General features: G+C 45.0%; 1 protein-coding gene across 2 annotated transcripts in view; it reads right to left on the minus strand.

The window, feature by feature from the left end:
• Positions 1 to 19,862, minus strand: part of PTBP1 (polypyrimidine tract binding protein 1) — a 30,928-nt gene extending 11,066 nt beyond the window's left edge. Inside the window, exons 1-6 of one of the 2 annotated variants that reach the window (XM_075444228.1) lie at positions 19,761 to 19,862; positions 15,733 to 15,763; positions 3,916 to 3,991; positions 2,759 to 2,931; positions 1,580 to 1,726; positions 112 to 282 (exon numbers count right to left, since the gene is read on the minus strand). In XM_075444228.1, the coding sequence (XP_075300343.1) occupies positions 112 to 282; positions 1,580 to 1,726; positions 2,759 to 2,931; positions 3,916 to 3,991; positions 15,733 to 15,763; positions 19,761 to 19,768 (606 nt within the window). In that variant the 5' untranslated portion in view covers positions 19,769 to 19,862. The remainder of the gene's footprint in view (positions 1 to 111; positions 283 to 1,579; positions 1,727 to 2,758; positions 2,932 to 3,915; positions 3,992 to 15,732; positions 15,764 to 19,760) is intronic. The other variant, XM_075444229.1, reaches the window with a different exon arrangement.
• Positions 19,863 to 22,113: the final 2,251 nt, after the last annotated feature.

A 22,113-nucleotide genomic window follows, 5' to 3' on the forward strand; every position in this document is an offset into this window, starting at 1 on the left:
GATAAAAATACATGCTTTCAGAACACAGACATTGCAACTACAATGATTCAGTATTTGTTGCTACCCCTTCCTCCAGGACAATCTTCACGAAGTTGCAGCCACGTGTTTTACCTGATGCAGAACATCTAGAGTGACAGGATAGAAGAGATTCTCAACAATGATCCTCAGGACAGGGCTCTGGCCAGCCATCGCCATTCCTGCATCTACTGCTGCTGCAGAGGCTGACAGCGCTAGGTTTCCAGACTGAACAGAATTCACAGCTTGCAGAGCTGCTTGGGCACGCTGCAGAACCAAATATTCTGTTAGACTGACACTCCTACTTGCAAAATACACATTCGGCTCTTCTGGAGCTTCTTATCTGCAAACTACTAGGACAATACAGACCACCCCAATCAGTAAAAGCAATGCAAAAATACAAACTAAATAAAATATTAAGTACTTATGCTATGGCTAGAACCTTGCTCAGCATCTACTGATGCAGCAAGATTATTCCACTGTTCAGCAAAAACAAAAAACGAGGCTGTTCTGGTGTGAAGCACCATCTCCATCATACTACAGAAGCTGACAAGACTGACAGATTAATGTACATCTGCTGTAGGGAATCCAGGAGTGGCAAGTGACTTGAAGTTTTCCTGTAGAGTCCCCCTCACGCATATAACACTGTGATGTGTTCACTGTTGTGCACCAGATTCTGGCTTTGTTAGATGCACCGAACAGCAGCATTTCATCTGCACAGTATTAGATGCTCTGATCCTGACGAAAGCCAGCCTGAAAAGTGAGAGGCAGCAAACTGGGTGTACTCAGCAGCCATCCCTGATAAGGATGCACACAAGTAACTCGAACTTCTTTCCAGTGTTCCAGTCCTGAAAGATTGCCAAGAGCACTTGAGCTGAAAAAGGGAACTCTTCACCCCATGCAGAGCAGGTCTTGCACAGAAACTCTAGACATTCCAGACACAGCCTTAAGAACTGCTGTGTTCAAGTGCTGCCCACCTCAAAGCTAGCACTTACCAGCAGATTATACTCTGCTACAGACACAAGTTTTGCCCCATCAGAGCTTCATTTTACACAAATCTTTCAAATACTAGCAACAAACACCCTAAAGCACTAGACATTAACCAAGTCTTTGGATAGGTTACTGTTTCTAACTAAAGAATGCTAAACCCACCACTTCTCATGATCTCGTATTCACTACACATTTTCTTCCCCTCACATGAAAGCAGTTTTAGCAGCTCATTTAACAGTCTGCTGATACTTTAGGTAAAAGCTATTATAGGAGACCTTATTCCATAAACTAGAAGCTAGTGGTAGAAATTAAAGTAGCAAATGAAAACTTGTAAGCAAAAGGAAAGGCAATCAAAAGCCCTCTAGTCTGAAAGCCAGTCTATTCGAACCTAGATCAGAAGTGTTCATATTGAACCAAATTCACAGAAAGTACAACACGCTCCACTTGGCACTTTGGTAGCTAAACTGAATCCCACCCCCCGCCCCAGGCCTGCACCAACAGCACAAATCACAGCAGTGGCTGAGAACGCCCTGTCCCTCCCACCAGTAGGACAATGTAAAGAACAAAAACTAACTGCTTGGTTTGGAGAGTTGTCTGTCTTCAGCTCCTTGTGGTTGGAGAACTGAATGTAGATGGCCTGGCTTCGAAGGACTGGAGTGACTGTGGTGTAGTAGTTTACCATGGTGTTGGATGCCTCCTCTGTGTTCATTTCTATGAAAGCCTGCGCAGAAGTGAAATCCAACATCGACAGATTTATCAAAGCAGCTCACACTAGGGGACAGCATTAACACTTAACAGCATTACATGATTAATAACTTCAGGAAGAACTTCCAGCCAAATTGTAACTGTATTCAGTTTTCACAACTGCATTTACACGCAAGCACAGAATTGTTTAAGTACCGACTGTACACAGAACAAATGAAGATCTTCACTGTCCAGACTGATTTAATGTAATGTTTCAGTCTCATCCTAAGATCTCCATGCTACGTGTATTTAGGAAACTGGCAATGACAGAAGTGTCTGCAAGAACACAAAAATACAGTGATAATCCAGATTCTTAACACTTCTCCTATGACGCAAGATCCCATACTTCTCTACTGAGCAGCAAGCCCCCTCACTCTTCCGTACCTTTATGGTCTTCTCTACTTCAAAACAAAAACATAAGGGGGTGTAGCAAGTCATTATATTAAGTACTTACATATAATCACACCATGCAATATCATAGGCACATATTCGTAATTAAGATTAAAGACATAGTGTTTTAAGCGATGATTAAAGTTGGCTTGCTTTTTTACTCCTTAATTTGTAAGACAATTTTAGTTACCAAATTAGTGCACACCTTCTGCATTACCCAAGAGTGTTTTCAGCTTTACCCAGCTCCTTTATTGTCTGCAAAGGTGTCTTTAATATGCAAAGTTACACTGGTGGTTACTCAACCATCAAGGCGGCTTGAGTGAAAAAGGCCAACTCATATCACTGCTGTCCAAATAATTTACCTGGTCTGTAATTTAAAAACCAGGCATAATGCTAATTATAAGTGACAACCTACAATTATGGACTTAGCTCTTTGTACAGCCTGAAAATAGTATTTGCTACAGCTCATGGGATAATCACGGAAAAGTAAAATAATAGTATGCAGAAGTTATTGACTCCTAATACATGACAGCTGTTTGAACAACTTGGATGTGGTTTACTGACGACAAACTCATCAAGCCTTTGACATAATCCCTGCTTTCAATTATGGAGACAATACCTGATTTTTGCCTTTCAACATTAGAAGATTGGTGACCTTGCCAAAAGGTAAGCCCAAAGAAATGACCTCTGCCTCCGTGACATCACTGGGGAGTTTGCGGACATGGATTACTCGGGATGGGACCCCAGCATTTCTACTATCGCCTTTGAATTTTTTGCTGTCGTTTCCGTTAGCTGTAAAAAGCAAGAGTTACTACTTATTAGAGTGGGTTTGAAAGAATATGCACATATTTGTAACTTATGACATAGCTTGTCCTCCCCATCAGGTTATTGGCTCTATTACAGAGAAATTCCATAGTCCAATTTAACTAGAGTCTGAAGACACATGGTTTTACTTTTTTTTTTCCAAACTACACGATGCAAGTGACACAGCTGAATGCCACTGCAGTGGAATCAGCTCTCCAGTGGCCATTTTACAGCTTGTTTACACTACACACCCACCTGCCCTCCTTTCTACTTTGTGTAAGTCCAAGCCACTCATTCTCGGTTGCTGCGTTCTCCCTTCGCTTTGACTGATATTCTTGGCAATGCAGCAGTTTGAAGGGGACATTTTAACACAAGTGATATTAAACCAAATATGAACCAAACATAGTTTTAGATCAGCTGGATCATACAGATGGCAAAGCCTGTCAGCAGCTCATCACCAGAGATGTGAGCTGACGCAGTCTGGCAGGGAGGCACGGGCAGAACACGAAGCAGCTCACAGGACAACAGTAGCTCAAAGTAAGACAATTCAAGGCATTGACAAGCACAGAGGGCAAAATTCTGGACTGAGCACACAAGGATACTGTCTTGGGTGGGATTAGTAACCTCTAGATGGTGTAAGACTCCCAAATAGCAGCAAACTACTACAAATAGCCAACATAACCTTACGTGAAATTCAACTGTGCTTTAAGTATAACAGTTCACAGCAAAACCTGCATGTTCTAACTCTGTAAAATCATTTTAGCAAATGTCCTGCAGCAATTTTATTCAGCCTACTAACCTTTCTAGGGTATAGGGCAAAAGTTTATTATTAGTCAGCACTTTCCTGTAAAAGGCCTAATAAGTACTAAAAATGAAGTGATTTAAAAATTAAGACTAAGTGGGAAAATCCAGACCTCCTCACAGTATTTGCAACATTTATAAATTGCTATTCTTCTTTATAGGCAATATTACCTGCAGAGGAAGAGTTGCTGTTCATGATAAAGGGTCCGTTAGTAACACAAGCAGAGAAAAGCTCGTCAGATCCCCGCTGGAAAAGAAAAGATGAAAGGTAAACTGACAGCATTTTTACTAAGTTCTATTCTGGTACTCCTAAAGCAGAACAATTGAGATTAAACTGCAGAGAGCTGAACAGAAGTGTAAGTAAAAATATACTGACAGTGGGCAGTGAGCCTCACCTCCATAAATTAAATATAAGCAAGATCCAATTTAGTAATCGAGTAGCACTACCCAGTATCTCTTTTCAGCTAAGCATTAGGAATCTTTGGAGTTGAAGCATTGCTGAGCTGCCTGAAGCCACTAAATGCAGCGTTGTGCACTGATATTCATGTTCTCCTACTGTAGCTAACAAAACAGATTTCTGACTACTCGGTCTTTTCGGTTAAGCTAGAACAACACTTTAGTTGATCAGGAATAGCACCACAGATAGGCCTCCCGGTCATCATCAAGAGGACAGACATTATTTCACTGTGGGTTACTAGGAGTAAGGAAGTCTTAGGCAAAATACAAGTTATCAGAAGTTGGCCAAAACTGTTACATATGACTTGGCAAGTAGGAACTAAAGGTGCGTATTTTCCAGCTACAAACAGAAGACACAACTTTGAGAAACTGAGACCTGAAAGAAATTAATCTCTTCCCCTCCATACCCCCAAAAAAGGCAGATCAGCAAAGTAAAGCTACTAGCAAAAAGGGACTTTTCAAATTTTAGAGCAGAAATAGGTCCACATATAATATTTGGATTCTAGTACAAAACAGCCTGACCAGTGGATTGTCGTCTTCTAACCACAAACCCCCCAACAGCAGCACAGCTTTAGGACAACACTACCACAAAGTCTCCGTAAGCGCATTTAAATCAAAAGACAGACTAGCAAACCCGAGTACCACAGGCACAAAATCTTTGTGATGCCATCCTTTATCACCTTTTGCACTAGGAGTCATTCTGTGTTAAAGTCAACACAGCTACTTGCAAAACAAAGCTATGAGTAGCACAGCATACCCCAGCATCTTGATCCTGTGGCTTCTCTTACTGCAGCACTGTGCATTTCAGCTCTATGGAGGAGAAAACATTTCACAAAATCCTAAACCAAACTGCTCCTACTACAATTAGACTACCTAAGCAAACTGGCATTGCCAAATTCTAGAAGTGCTTTTATTCTAGGCTTTGAAGTAGCTGTAGGCATACTCCCATCCACTTGCACAAAGTTACTGAACTGCAGGAGCCTGGCACTTCTCCTCCATTCCCTGCAAACAAAGCTCAAGAGATCGGTGGAACAGGGTGCTGTACAGTGTCCGTGTTTCAACTGACTGCAGCATCCCCTGTAAAGTCACCCAAATCACCTCAACCGACCAAGACTAGTCTAACCCAAGGAGGAGGCATGGAAAACACAACCAAGACAAAAGCAAACATGACTTCTTAGCACAATCTATACTTATATACATAATACAGCTTAAAATCAGTATGGCTTAATTCGAAGTAAGTTACATAGAAGACCTCAAACCCCACTGTAAACTGTGAGCAAACATGATAATATAAATCCAACATAAAAGCACTTTCTCATTATTTTCCACCCAACTCTTACACAGAAATGCCACACCAGAAGACTTCATCAACAGAAAAAAAAAAAAACCAGAGCTCATCCCTGCCTTGGCAAACTCCCACCCATCGATGGAAACGTACCCTGCTTCACACTGTGGCCACCAGAAACTCTATCTTCCACCATGCCCTACATCTGGTGGCACCTGCAGAAACAGTATCTGCGTGACAACAAAAGCTCTCTGCTCACTTCCCCAGCAAACAGGCTGGAAAAGTAGGTCACAGGAGAGCCCCAGAATGCAGAATTACAGACACAGGTTTGGGCTTTTTTCTTTCCCCCTCAGATCTTGAATTTCTTGTTTGACTACTCACTGCCAGCTCTTCAAAGACAGGCTCAAGGACTTTGATGTGCTGAATATGGGAAATTAGGCCAGGTTCCAAAACTGCAGTTCCTGTGCTGCTGCTGGTCACCTGCAAGCACTGACCAGGTTCCACAAAGGCCACCAGCACCCAGCAAGGTTGTCGTCTTCTAACAGGGTGCAATAATTAGGAATAGGCCTTTTAACAGCTGTTCTAATTAGCACCTGGATTCCCGAGTACAGTGAGCAGCAAGTTAGTCTGGGAGGCTGTTAGACTGTGATCCCATCCTTTTGATGACTCAAATTAATGCATAATTCCAAGGCTAAAAAAATACACGAGTTTCCTGTAAAAACACTCTTGTGCCTGAACTGCTGCAAACACCACAGGTACAGCTCTGCGTTCTGTGGCCTGGGATACAACGGGCAGCTGCTTCCCAGAACCACCCACCAGCGAACAAAAGCCCCACAGATGCAGCCAAGGGTTTACTGGCCTCCTGAAACCCCTCACATCAGGCCCTAAGGGGTCTCCAGCTTTCTAGAGAATGTTCTTAAATAACAACTTGTAAACTTCTGAACATACAGCACTCCCAGCAGGAACCAAGGCATCTGCGCAAGCATACTCGGGCAGCCCCAGCAATCCATCATGGAAACTACCAGGAGAACAAGCCACATACTTGGCTCTCATGGAAGCAACACTAGGAAACTGTAAACTGGAAAAACAAACATTTATGCTATTACGGAAAGAATTTAAATTCCCTGAATTTAACTTTCCTAATGGCTTGTTTAAAATAAACATTTTCCCACATATTTTAAAATTTACTTGCAGGGCACTTTGACAAGGAATGCTCATTGCTGCTGGTTTCCACATGATGATGTTTCTTTAATGAAAGAGCAATTCCAAATCCACTCCCCTCTTATCTTGGAGACAGTCTATGCTGCCTGCTGTGACCAGAGCCAGGAGGCAGAGGGGGATGATTGTTCGACATCAAAAGAAGCAGCAGTCAATTTGTAAGCTTCCCAGCTGGAAGTACACGCAAATGAAGAGGGAAGACTGCAGCAGTTGGAAAACTACAATTATTCCACGGTCTTTTCTCTACGAAAGGAAGTTTTACAGACAGTACATACATAGTACTGTGCAGCTGTACCAAAATGTTTCCACGCAGACTCCCCGGGGAAGAACAGCTTTGAAGCACAAGCCTAGGAGGAGCGCACCCAGTGCAGTAAGGAGTTGCACTGGTTACGGGGTGCTGCCGTCCTCACACCGCTACAGCCCAGCACCGAGAGCTGCCTCCCACAGAAGGAGGGACCTTCGACATCAACCGTCACCTGTCATCAGCATTTGTTCTTCCTCCACTACTTCTGGAGCTGATCGTGGATAACCACAAGGAAACTCCATTGATGACTGCTTTTCAGAATGACCTGAGGCAAACCAACAGGCAGCACTTCATTCATCTGCACCCCTTACCTGGAGCTTCAGGAAGAGCTGGTATCAATCACCTGCCCTTACGCTCGCAGTGATTGCCATCATCTCTTTCCTGGCCAATGTCTCGTCTTTCTGTACATATTCTAAGCTATGAATAAGCTTTAAAGCCATGCTGTAAATTCAAATGCTCCATACCAAGTATCCTAAATCAGTAGAGCCAGAGGAACCAAAGCGAGCCTGGATGTTTTAGAAGGTTTGGAAGAGCTTCTCACCAACAATGTATGCAATGGGTATTTCGAATTATGTTGGGAGAGCCCGTACAAAGGCTATCGATTCTGAAGTATTCTATTATTTTATTTAAGTTTAAAACTATGCAAACCCAGCAATAGGGAGGAGGTGAGCAAACAGCTGTGTGGGTGCTCGGTTGCTCACCAGCATCGATCCACACCACTACTTCTCTACCTTTTTTTATTCTCCAGCTACCACGGGGAGGCCCAGCTGCACAGCACCTCGTTTGAGACAGTTCTTCAGATTCTGAAGTTCACATCCCTGTGCACAAGAGGCATTAATTTATGTTGCCTTTTCTGTTTAGCCAATTCTTTTGCAGCTGCTATTTTTTATGACAAGATTAACAGAAGCAACAGTGTGCTAGCAGTAACACTGCTCTACAAAAAATTCCTCATTTGAACTAACAGATCTCCTCTTCCTGCTCACAGAAAACAAACACCAGTTTTGAAGATGCGCTGCCAAATCTCACCTAGAGCAGGGTAAGGCTGTTTCTACCACCACCATCACCAGTCGGCACGCGTACCACTGCCAGGTGAAACGCTGCCTGGGAGCGTTTCTATGACAGCAGCCTCCTTTTGTCTGCCACACTCCTGGTTACAAAAGGTCTATTGCCCAAGCTGCATGAATTTAATAAAACCACCATGCGTCGTGTAGTCTTGCTATCAACAATACTTCAGTTCCCTTCTCCAAATTACAGAAAGGAAGTCTGCTGCCAGGCAGAATTCTAAGATTTCATACTTTTTCAAGTTATCTTTTCGACCACCCCCCAAACGTTAAGCCTTTTTCTGCTTTGAGGTTTTAACTATTAAGTTCTAAGAATTTCTAACTAGCCTAGGCTTTCACAGTTTAAAAAGCAACTGCTAATTCATATGAAAACTATAAATTGTCTCCTTTTCACTAGGATTTTACCTGAACTTTACTGCAGTTTAGAATAAAGCCAGAGTGTCTCAGTTTCTACCAACACACCCCTATACAATCTTTTAGCTACTTAAAATCCAGTCACTTCTTTCAAATGGATTACAATAAATCCACTGCATTCTGCCTGTGCAAAAGGTTAGAAACAAATACAAACTAAATGACCATAAAATTACGAATTTCAAGACAAACAGGTAATACTACAGGGTAACAATCAGCTTTCAGAATGCAACAAGTGTTACAGGCAGAAAGCAAACTTAAAGCACCAGCAAAAAGACTGCACACAGGGGAAGGCAGGCCAGCCAGTGACAGGCTAGCCAAGCCTAAGATACACAGAAAACTCTTTCCCTTACTCCCTGAAGAAGCAGCAGCATTCACTGCCTTTGGATATGGAGCACCCTACACTGCTCTAACAATTTTAAAACAGACTAAGGATAGCAGTATCCCTCCTCCTCATGAGGGAAAAGAGAGAATTAGGAGGCATTCAGGCCATCAGCTAACACACACAAAAAGCAAAGCAGGTAACAGCTTCACCTGGAAAACCCCCCTCAAAGTAAACCAAGAAAAAAATCTGTGCTGTTAGAAGTCCTTGGTCTGCTTTTAAGTTCAGATTAAAAAAAAAAAACTGTCAGAAGTCTTGTAACTCTGCCTGGTCAGAGCATGCAAGCATCGTTCTTCTACTCCACCTTCCCTACATTCGTAAAGAGATTTTGGACCCAGTAAAAGACCCCTGTAATGTATTACACATACAATGACACACAAATCATTGAGAAGCTCACTCAAACTCTTTGCTCTGATAACAGCAGCAAAAAAATTTCTTGGAGCACGGAAAGAATCGAGTGTCTCCAAAGCATGCTTCCAGAGCTCTGCACGAGTTCAACCCCAGGGGACTGGAAGAACGTGCTTTGATACTTCAGCCCACAGCTCAAATCGCTACACTAAGAACTAACACGAGAAATCCAGTCTGATGACATCATCATCATCATCACTCACGTTACATTCCTAAATTTTTTCCTGATAGATTCAAGAGCTGGGAATGGAACTAAATTTAAACTACTAGGAAGAAGGATGCCAGTTTTCCTGGTCTTCCACAGAAGACTCGCTTCTAGCAAGGCTCCCTTCTGTTACCCCCTCTGCCTCCAACACTCTAGTCGTTTAAAGGTAGAGCAGCCTGAAAAACATACCGACTTGGGTCACAAACAGAAAGCGTGAGCCAACTTTTTTGTGAAAACATCTCTGAAGAACACAGAACAACTGCATCCTCCTTCGGTCCTAGTAAAGTTGGAAAGTTAAGATCAACAGAAAATAACTTCAAGACACCGAAGATTGCAGCCTCTGAGGCGGCTGCTAAGCGAAGCACAACACTGCTGTCTGTCCGTCTGCAAGCAGCAGCCACGAGCTCAGTGCCACCCACCCCTCCGCTGCACCCTGCTTAAGACACAATTTGCAATCTGATCAGAACCCATAGCAAAAGGGAGGAGAAATCACCTTAGTTCAAATTGCTCACTGTACCCTTCTATCATTTATAAAATTAAATCCAACCCAGCCGTCAGCATATTACTTCGATAGCATGAATCTGTGGGGGGGGCACCAGCCTACCTGGCAGGCTCAGAGTAGGTATTTTTTTAAAAGTATGCTCTGTTCAGCTGGGGCCAGCAAACACCCATCACACACCACTTCAGGCTTTTTAAATTATTATAACCTAGTTCTTGCCTGGACAAGATTTCACCTAATACCTTTACAGAAGGGCCAGCACGGTAAACTCCCCACTAAGACTCTCACAACAGCATACTGGGTACACACACACACACTTTCGGCATCTTTGAATGTAGGTTAGTTGATCAGAGCATTGCAAAGAATTTAGGGCTTCGGAAAATTATTTTCCTACCATATATATACTGCCACAATAGCTGGCACTGTTTCTATAGTATACAGATAGATTTTTGAGTTCCTAAAAGACACTAGAAGCTCAAGCATTACTCTAAAGCAATGGCTCACACATCCCAGCGTGAGATTTCGCAATAGGGTGTATTACGAGCTCAAGCACAGACCAGCTTTCAAGCTGAGCCGGATCCTCAGCCCACTCATCCAGTCAGCCCCTCCCTGACTTTCTTTCTCAGCCTTCGCTGCTATGGAGACACCCTGAGAAACAAACCTGCCCTTTGAGCAAAGGCAAGGTGTGGCCATTTGAAATGGCCCAAAATTCCTCAACTCCAAGCACTGCAGAAATGCAGTCATTCTGGCTGTGTAGGGTAGCACACACCCAAGCTTTATGATGTACTGTTCCCAAGTTGAAACTTAACTAGCAGTCAGCCTTGAGCTTTCTAAATCATTACAGTAGAGCAGACAGATCCTTGGTAAAGCTCAACACAAACACTATCAGCAAGAAATACTGCTGGATGAGTCACTCCGGGAAAATAAACCTACAAAAGAACATTTTGTGATCAAATCTGTATGATGGCAAATAGAACATCCAGGTTCAGAAGGAATTTCACACTAATTCAATCTCATCTAAATTGGGGTTGTGTAATGACTACAATCTGCTTTGGCAAACACAAAGCAATCATTACACTGGGATTACCAACACACACTTGCTGAACTAAGCACAGTATCCGACAAGTTTTCATACGAAGCTTGAAAGACAGCTATACCAGAACCACGCAGAATTTGAAATTAAATAAAGCTTACTCTTCCTGCTAGTGTGAGATGGCACCAGCACATCTGTATTTTCTAGTTTGACAATACCTGAAACAGATGTCAGTGACAGAGGCCAGAGTCTACCCCTACACTTGTGGGATTAAAAAGATAAAACAAATTCACGTATATTAAATACTTTCTCTTCTCTTCAACCATCCCAGAGGGCAACACGGGCCTGAGGTTAATTCTACAACCATTTTATTAACTGATCATTCTCAAGACAGTCTCACATAATTTCATTTTCATCTACAACAGGAGTCACAGCTTGTTTCCTTTCCAAGTGCAAGTAATTTTGAGTTAGCTGCCTCATAAAAAATTGGTTTAGATGTGATGGAGAAATCACTTTAAACAGGTCTAATAGCTGATAAGCCTGTGGTAGCAATCTTGCTTAGCATCTGTGTTTCAACCAATAGTTTAAATTCCTATTAAGCTTCATACAGAATTTAAACAGCTTTCACTGTCCAACCAGAGTGCTCACAAACTGCCCTGCAAAGGACAGTTATCTATAAATCAAAGACACAAGTGCATAAAAACTGTGTGCAACACTAACACCAATTAGATCAAGCTATTTACCAAATCCAGCACACACAATGGTTGCTGAAAGACATCCATGTATCTTGGTGCCAACATGTGGCTTACACGTGTGATCATGCCTGTTACGGAGAGGCCACAAGAGCCAGCTTGTTGCAGCTTCTAACTAAAGCCATAGGAGGGGACTGGAATTTCCTCACAACATTCTTGGCCTGCTGCCTGAAGCCATAATTACTGTTCCCATGGCAAAGATCCTGGCTTGATCACAAATCACTTCTACGCAGTCAGCCTGTATCACACTCTGGCAAATCCTGTTTTAAAAATTAACTTCTGAAATGCCACAGAAGTGTACTTTTTTCCCTGGAATCGTATTTCCAAAAGAGCCCAACTTAACGAAGAAACAGTAAGATTACTCAGCACCTAAACTATTCTGAGACTTTTTCAGTCACTGAAATGCAACTTTACTTAAGAATAATGACTTACCATTCACACTATTTCTAGTGAGTCAGTCCTGCTCAAAGACCATTACAGCTTAAAGAGATAGTGATATCTAGGCAAATTAAAGAAAAGGAGGGGAGATAGAGAGATATCTTGATCAAATTACTTGGAAGAGGCAACTGCAGGGGTCAGACCCAATACCTCAGAGTTCAAGTACAGTGCCCTCCATCTTAAGGACATACCTCCATCCTTTTCAGACATCAATGAAATGATGGGAAAGAATAAATCTTAATTCATGTGTTTCTAATCTGCAGGACATTCCAGAAGGCTGTGCATCAAGAGCCCATACCAGACTTGTCATGAGCTTCCTAAACAAGTTCACACACTTTCAACTGAAGAGCCTAGGGACTAGATTAAATGTGAAGCCCAGGAATGGCTACTACAATTACCATCCTGATTAAGAACAAGACCATCAGGCAGTACAGTGCTCAAGTAGTAAGCCATGAGAACACCTGGGGACTTCCTAAGTTACAGAACATGAACATAATGAAGACCTCAGAACAATTAACACAAGCAGGTGTGAGCACCCTTAACACACAAATTAAGGATGGGAAAAAATCCTAAAACAAGGTGCCAGCATCCTGCCTTTTAAAACAACGAAGTAGCACAACCTGATACATACTTTCACAAAGTCCTCAATTTCAAAGGTAGATGTAGCAACCGGGAACACTTACAGCAGGAAGACCAACCAAGAGGCCACTGTAAAGGACTACTGGCACGTTACTCCCAGTAACATACTGCCTAAAATATGACAAGGGTTGACAGCTTTTGGGGACTCCAATCTTCTAATACCTTAACAAATTGGATAGAGTACCATTCCTACCTTCTTCGTACACACATGGCAAGAATGAGTAAGTTTACACCTCAGATTAAAAATAGTTTCCCAGCTCAAATTTTCATGTCCAATTTAGAAGCTCGGCCAGCAAGCTCTTGTGAACACAGCTTCCAGAACAGACACCAACAAAGTAGTTCTAGCTCCACCTCAATCTTGTTTCTATGAATATATTTTATAAAGTCAGCAGATCACAAAACTACAGTTCCACAGCATTAAAGTTATCAAGCAATTATGAAGAACATCTGCTTCTGCATGGGGGGAATCAGTCAATCCCTGAAGTGATCCCAGTGATGCCCCAGGGATCAAACAAATGCTGATGGACAGAGTTCTATCACCGTAGTTATTTCGGCAAAGACAACACTGAAATGCTGCTGTGATACCAAAGAAGCCTTCTGCAGTCCCTTCAAACCACACACTGGCAAACCAAAGGAAGGTAGCTTGACCTGGAAGCAGCACAAAAACAGCAGCAAAATTTCAGGAGAGCTGCAGCCAATAAGGTTTTACACTTAGCAGAGAAGTAAGCATTTTTAAAAAGCAAGTGGTACATGATTTGATCACACGGATGAAACAGATGCCTGTATCTCTCTCTCCATGCAAGAGTCCTGCAGTCACGGTATCTTCACTAGCACAGAAGCAGCGGAGTACAGGGAAACCATCTGGACACAGCTGACCCGCACACAGCCACGCAGAGGATGATGGCGTCAGAGAAGCCTTCACTTTGTTCCTAGCTGTGCGCAAACAGGACTCTAACTTACCTAAGCAAACCCACGACATGCATAACATGTCACACCATAACATTAAAGAATGTACTTCTATTACATGATCTACACTGGCATATTCAATGTCTTTTTTAAACATACTCAGATAACATGGCATGTTGAAAATGATTTTTAAAACTTACCTTTATCGAGATGGTTCAACTTTCATTTTTGCTTCTGCCCCTCTAAATTTTGATTCAACTTTCTCAAAATCTGCCTCCTCTGACTTGACAAGAAATCTCATTTTTGATGCTCGCTTTTGTCTTGCCACTCCCCACCCCGCTGTACAACTGGTAGAATCGTGGTTCCAGTTCTGCCCTGTGCTAGGAGTGAAAGCACTCGGATGGGATTTCTCCCAGTCCTTGTTTCAGACATCTGACTTCTGCACCAGGGACTGCAATCACCCCCACGGACAGGCGTGATGAGGCATGCAATACCACATCCTGAAGATTTTCAAGATTCACAGAGGACTACAATTACAGTTTCAGAAGCTTCCTGGTCAACTTTAGTTATGTAAAACCACTTCTTAAAGCTGCAGAACCCTAAAGCTGGAAATTACACATTGTCAAAACCAACTCAGGGGACTTTTACCTAGATTAATCAGTTTATTAGAAGCTGTTGTATCAAACTGCTCTACAGCAGCCAAGGGATGACTTGGTCCACCTTCTATAATGGCTATGAACTATTAACCAATCTTATCATCCAGGCTCAAGCCTTCCTCCTCCTCTGACAGCAAACTGAACTCCTTGCAGCAGACTCTGTTCTCAAACAGAACCAGACACTATCATCGCACTACACTTAATTCAAATTTCAGATTCTCATAAAAGGAGAATTTAAAATAGCCTTTTCACTACAACCATTAGAGTCCCTTCATTGTTTAGTGCTTCTCAGAAACCCTGAAGCACTAACAAACATGCCCATGCTTAACAGCACTCGCATCCAATTTTGTACATTCAATATAAAATCTATTTGCTGTCTAAGAGCAAATTCTCTCTAATGCTCCTGCTCACTTATGTAGACCTAAGAGCTCACACTACACAAGCTCAGCCCTACTTCAAATCAGTCCTGTCGCACACTGCATCACTTCACCAGCCCACTCAAGTTGTCGCACGCAACTCTTCCTCAGTTAATAATGAAGACGCTACCACCACGCAATTCGGGCCATTGAAAGAGCTGTCAGATTCCTGCTTTGAGGGCCAACATTCACACACCTACCATCTAATAAAGAGAACTCGCAGGGCTGAACTTACTGTAATCCTGATCCCAGAGCATTAGCTATAATGTTCATGAAGAAAAATGAAACACCTTTAATATACGAAGGAGCACCCGTCCATCCTGCACATTCCAGTTCAGCATTTCACAGGAATGAGCTTTTATCCTGTCAACACAAAGCCTATTACCACGCACAGCAGAGAAGGAGGCTCCTGTCAGCACTCTGAGTTTCAGGGCTAAGTCTGCACTTTCAAAACCTGAGACTAGAAGGGTAAAGGTCATATTTACTGTACTCGCAAGAGATAAAAATCAACAGCTAAACACTCAATTTTTTGTGGTAGAAGGATTTTTTGACATATAACTGAACAGGAATTCACATAAACAAAGGAAATAAAGTTCTCAAAAGGACCAATTTCTCCATTGAGAAGCACTGTCTAGCACACAAACAACAAGCACGGCTTGACATTTTAGTAGGGGAAAGGGCTGCTTCTAAATGTGATAAAGTTCTTTTCTAACAGTTGATAATCAATGTCCAAATGCCACGAGCTAACTGCTGAGCCATAAGTTTTAAATGCACATGAAACTAAATTACCTTCTGGTTAAAACCAATTTACATGGTACCAGAAATGACCCTTTAGAGCTGAAGATCTACTTTTGGTGAGGCTAAAACTAGGTCAGATGCTGAGCAGTGTAAAAAGAGAGAAAAAGTGAGAAGTGCCTACCTTTGTACCAACTGTTATATCTTGGACAATGCTGTAGAAAAAAGAAAGAAAAGGATTAAAAAAGTTAGATAGGTTTGCCACAAATATCCAGCATAGTTTACAGTAGTAAGAAAAAAAGCAAGTCAAAGTGCACAGTTGTCTTTGCAAGTGAACCAAGGACAGTTTATACAAAGAAAAATTATTAGATGGTGATGGTGGAGACCCAAGACCCAGCAGTGCCAGAAAATGGCAACTCTTCCACTTCCTATAGTGGAGCTCGCTCTTCTTACAAGGGTACCACAGGAGACCAAGGCCAAAACCCCAGAGTTAACACAGCCTAGCACTCTTCCCAGGAAAGCGATGCGACCAGAACACCACCTCTGACTAAACCAAGAGCAAAAGCACCAAGAGCCAACCCCATCACCGATACTCACTTCTGCAACTCTTCGCCACCTTACATTCAAAGGAGCAACCTCTGCTAGGCTGTGAAGAAGCTCTCTCTAGTGAAATTATCCAGTCAACAGCAAAGACAACTCATGCTAGAGCTCCAGTGGTACCACAGCCAGCCAGCACATCTCGCCAAGTCTGGGCTGTTTTCTCAGCCAAGCCAAGAGCCCGAGCCAGGCTTAGAGCAGCCTCCAGCCACGCCAGCGCCACCGGAGCCAGACCAGCGCCAGACTAAGAGTGCAGTTAGAGAGCAGTGAAGAGGACCAAGCAGCTCCCAGATTGGGGTATCATTCTGTACACGAGTCCTCTATCAATTCTTTTCTACTCTGGAAAACAACTAGTATTTTTCCCTAGCACAGATCTGAAGGAAAAAAACAGTTATTAACCTACCACATAGGCTTAAACCTCCTAAAATGAGACTTCCTGGTTGACTAACACGGAAAACAGTGTTAGCTGTACCCCAAGCAACACATGCTCGTTCTTGTCAACGGTGACCATTACATATCACAACATATATCTACTTACAGCAATTTCTTTCATGGATGGAATCAGAATGACTTGTCTATCGCTTGGCTTACTGTACCTGGGTAAACATCCGGAGTATTACAGTACCTGCATGTTACTCTTTTGTGGGAGTGCTCAACTCAGTCTAAGGATTTCACTTATATCCTTGCACTGAAGATAGTATCTTTTTTATGAACTCCCAACCATTCTAAAGCAGCAATGTAAAACCAAGAGCAGAAATTATCATCTTAGATTGACATACATGCAGCACTGCCTGTTTCAACTCCTATCTTTCCAACAGCTGACCATAATTTCAGGGTAAAGGATACAAAAGTGCCTGGCTAACAGACATGCAACAACTTTAAGGAAACACGGCAGAGAAGCAGAAGGCAGGACAGTCATTCTTAAAAGAGCAATATGCAATCTGAAGTACTCAAGAACAATTCTATAAAGTGATTTAATGCTAGAGAACTTGCATTTACTAGTTCGTCCTTCCCTACCCTCCTGCAGCAATTCATAACTTTTCGGAGAATTAAATACTGCTCAACCTTACTAAGTCATTCATGTTTCACCAGCTCCACAAATAGGCCGTAACACAAGTAGAAGCCAGCTCAGCTCCTCATACTTCCTCTTCAAACCCAACCTGCCATGTCATCATAACCCAGCCATTTACAGCTGGAGTTACAGTCTGATCCAATGGCTGCTGCCAGGAAGCCACGCGATAGATTCTTTTTTTCCAAGCGAGCTACTTAAAGAACACTACGAGAACACCGCGCTCTGCAAGCCCCTGCTGTCTGGTCACCAACAAAGACAGATGGGTTACGCTGCACTTTCAGGGCCAGCAGTAATGAACTAATTAAACCCATCTGCACATATTAAAGAATCATAATCATTCTATCAGCATTACTGAATATTCTAGGAGTACACATTTCTTTAGTTAAAATACATACGTTAAGCCAGTGACTTTCATAACCCTAAAAAAAATTATTTCCAACAAAGCATAGTGAGAACAGGGAATCTCCTAAGTTTCCAAAACTCTCAAACTTATCCCAGAGCAATTTCTCTTACTTCCTGTTCCTCTCGTGGGCCTCACGCACAGGAAATGTTTTACATAAAGTAGCCTTAACACGGGACAGTATTAAAAATTACCCATCAGGAAGAGCTTTTTTATTTGTCAAGAATTATCAATTCCTGGAATATTGTTGTCACCCATTTGATAACAAATACGACATGAAACAAGCAGCAACACTATTTAAGAACTTTTATTCAACAGATGTGCAATACACTTCTAGTTCACACACACGCCCTCAATAAATTATCATATCTTAAGCTTCATTCTCGTATGTCAATCTTCATAGGGGATTAAAATTTCTCTCCATTTCCCAAATAACAGGCAATAAAGCCTTTCATAAAAATAACTTTTTACATGGAATAGGTTCATTTCTATGCAATGAGGGGAAAAATTAAACAGCACCAGTAAAACCTCTCGGTCATTTCCCAAAGCAGCACTTCCCATATGAACTCCTCGCATGCTTTAACAAAGCAACTCAGACGGGAGCGTTTGAAAAGCACAGCTACGCATCGCTCTAGGTGGGAGCAGCAGCCTGGAGCCGGAGACGCCACTCGCTGCCAGCCAGGCAAAACTGGAAATGCAGCCTCCGAAGCAGCTTTCTAAGTCTCAGCAGGAAACAGCTTTCACAGGGTCAACAGATCACGCACCACCATCTCCACAAGATAATGGAGAATTAAGACTCATATGCTATTCTAAAATTTCTACATGAAAATAACTATTTTAACGTGAAGCAGCCTTCCTAGGAATTATAGCGAAGACATCCGATAAACTGATTTTTGACATCGATGTATAATCTCACATGCTGAAGAGCTGATTTTAAAGTATCATTCAACATGACGAACAACTTGTTAAAAGAAGCAGGGAAGCCTGAACCGCAGCCCGGGACTGTAAAAATTCATCGTAAGAAACACCATTTTTATGGGTTTTTAGATCAAAACAACACCGAGAAGCCACCTTTTTCAGCGTGTAGAAAAACCAGCCCTGTGCCTACGCCCCACTCCCCAGAGCCGTGCTGGCGGCAGGCAGCGAGGAGGCACTCACTGGGCTGCCCGCACGCACGGCTCTGCTGGGCACCCGCACCGCCAGCCCGGAGGCCTCCCAGCACCGCAACCGCCGCGCTCCGGCAGCGGCGAAAACCGGCGCACGGAGGGCAGACGGGGCCCTCGGTTCCCACAGAGCAGGCCCGCAGCAAACGCCTCGGAGGCGACCGAAGGGAAACCCGCGCTGCCCGGGCGGAGAGAGCCGCGCCCCGCACGCACCACCCGCGCCCCGCAGCCTCCGCGGCGGCCAACGCGCGGGGGGAGCCCGGGGCAGCCCCGCTCCGCCGCTGCAGCCTTACCTGCGGCCCCCGTGTGCCGCTGCGAGGGGAGCCCTGCGGCCGGCGAGCCGCCGGCCCTGCCGCGGGCCTCGGGGACGGCGGCGGAACCGGGGCTGCCCGACAGACCGCCCGCAAAGGGGAACGGGGCACCCCCGCCCCCGCGGACAATGGGAGCGCCTCCCCCCCCCCCCCAGGTGCGCCCGCCCCACGGGGCCGCGCCGCCCCCGCCCCCCCCCGCGGCGCTCGGAGCCGGCTGGGCCCCCCCGCGCGCAGCCCCGCCGGGACCTCCCCCCCCCCACGGCACGGAGCCGATCCCCCGGGGGGGAGGCGGGAGCACGAGCGGCGCGGCGTCGGGGGCGCGCGTCGGGGACGGCCGGCACGAGGCGCCGCGCGGGGCGGCGGAGCAGGGGCCGCCTCCGCTTCCCCCCCCCCCTGCGGCGAAGGGCCCCGGGGCGGCGGCCCACGCAGGAGGCCCCCTCCCGCACCGCCGGCGACCGCCCGCTCCCCTTCCCGCCTCGCCCCCGCCGGGCGGCCCGGCCGCGCCCTCGGCGCCCCCTCCCTCAGGTAACGCCCCAGAACCCGGCGCGGGTCCCGAACCCTGGCCGCCTTCTCCCCCTCCTCCGCACCCCGGGAAGGGTTCGGCAACGCCGCGCCCCGGCGCCCGGCGCGGTGCCGCCCGAACCGAGGCCCGGGCCGGCGGGGACTCACCCGTCCATTGCACACGGAGACCCGTCGGGAACGGAGTGGAGGCGCCGGAATAACAGGAACGAACCCAACCGCTCCGTGTTATAGACTCACAAAATGGCGGCGCCGCCCGGCCCGCCTCACCCGCGCCAATGCCCTATTGGCTATCGGAGATGTCATCTTGATAGCAGGGGCGGGGACCGCCCGCCTCCGAGGGTTGGCGCCCTGGCGCCCCTCACGAAGCCTATTGGCTGCAGGCGAGATGAGGGGCGGTGCACAGCGCCGGTGCGCGGCGCGATTCGGTAGGCGAAGGGAGACGGTTGGGAGGAGCCATCTTGAGAGCGGGAAGGATGCCGAAACGCCACACGGATCCACCATCTTGATTGGGGGCAGGGCATGGGACACCCGCGTTGGGCGCCATCTTGAATACGGGCAGGGGCCCCAACGTGCGCATTGTGTTTTTCACCCGCGGCGCGGGCCTGGACCTGCGGGAGCGGCCCAACCGCCGCCGCCATATTGGCTACGGGCAGGGAAGCCGCGCGCTCCGGGCCGTTGCCATCTCGAGTGAGGGAGAGCATGCTGCTCCCCGAAATTAGGTTAATGATTTAGCATTGCTAGTCTGGGGACTTTTAATGGCGCTAGACAGCACTTAAAAGTTTTATTTAAGATACAGGATAAAGTCTGTTTAAATGCAGTTAATGTCTTAAGGATAAAGATTACCCAGTGGGTGAGAGAGAGACAGAGACAGAGAGAGAGAGAAAACTTGTGAGGTAAGATAACACCTACCTGCTCTGCTTAGGCATCAGGATAATATTTTTCCTAAGTTAGAGTCCTGACTGCTGACCAAAACAGCTCTTTTTTCCAGTCGGACGGCCCTCAGTGGTTAAGTAGATAAGCTTGTTTCACTCTTAATGTGTGTCATTGCCTGTAGGTCTTACTTCTGCAGGGGCTCAGATAAAATCCACGGATTTCCTATCTTTGGGGATTCTCAAACCTCTAGAAATTTTCCTTTTCGGGTGCTGGGCCATCTATAGTAAATTTCAGCCTGCTACAAGGGACTTACTTGGGTTAGATACTTTCTGTGGCTCCCTTAAAAACGATTGTCGAGCTTGTTCATGTGCCACAAGATGAAGGCCCTAAAGGAAACCAGGCAGAGGCGAGCGTCTGCCTGGTGCCGGCTGCAGCTGGTGCCGGTGCGTTGGCTTTGTTCCTGTGCGGGAACAGGCACGCCAGGACCGGGATCCCGATGGAGCCGGGCAGGTCTCAGGGTCTCCCTCCCACCCACCGGGACATCGCTGGTTCCTCTCTGCTAACAGCATTCGGTAGAGCAGTTTGCTCCCCTAGATGAAATGCTGCGTGTCTCTGTTTAAATATAGACAGTATTTTCTCGCTGGGAATTCTACTAGCAATTACTCATTTGCCTTGCCTCGCTTGTCATAACCCTATCTGTTGACTGCAACACAAGAATTAATTGTCCCAGACCTTGCTACAAGTCCCTTGTGTAGCGTTGAATCAGATATCAAATGTCCAGTCCACATTGATCTTGGCTTCATTAGCTGCAATCCTGTTTTGAGAGTTTCTAGGCAACGTAATACTGGTCTTACTGTAGAAAGGATCCTTCGTACCTCACCAGCACACCCACTTTTGACATTTTTGTGAAAACATTTGTACAATTCTGCCAATCCGCCTGTGTTGTGCGTGGTAAACAGTAAAACACTAATATATAATATAGATCAGTCCCACTGATGGAAGCACCTGAGCTGTAACACAGCAGTGTCAGGGGTAAATACGTGAAAGTTCAGAAAATATTTTAAAAATACAGTGCAAATGAAATTCGGAGTCTTATCCTTGGGCAGTGTTTGTGCTAAAAGTCAGGTAACTGTGACAGGTACAGACATGCATTTTGTATTCTCATTTCTTTCTCAAGCGTACATCAGACACAGAAATATGGGGAAAAAAAAAGTTAAAAGTTAAACCATCTATTATTTTCTCCCATGCAGGTATTACTGTGTTGTTTCCTATGGCCAGATGCCTTATTTTCTCAGAGACTGAGGCAATGATTAGATATTTTGGTGGCCAGGACCAGACATCATTTACTGCCTGGCTCTTGTCATCATTTGTGTAATCCAAGAGTTTCCATCTACCTTGGATTTTACCAAGAGCTGGTAGCTCTAATTTCCGTATCTCTCGTTTACTGGGCTTCTCGGCCATTTGGCCCTTGTTCCAGCAGTGAAGTTTAAAATGGAGAAAAGGTATGTTCTTACCTACTGCTACAGGTGACTAAAGACCCCATCTGAAACCAAGGTTGTTTTACTAGGTAGTGCATATGAAAGGAGGCTCAGCTTTTGCCGCAGATAAGAGATTTACAAGGCAGATG

Source organism: Opisthocomus hoazin, chromosome 27, assembly GCF_030867145.1.
Source record: "Opisthocomus hoazin isolate bOpiHoa1 chromosome 27, bOpiHoa1.hap1, whole genome shotgun sequence".
Lineage (NCBI taxonomy): Eukaryota > Metazoa > Chordata > Aves > Opisthocomiformes > Opisthocomidae > Opisthocomus > Opisthocomus hoazin.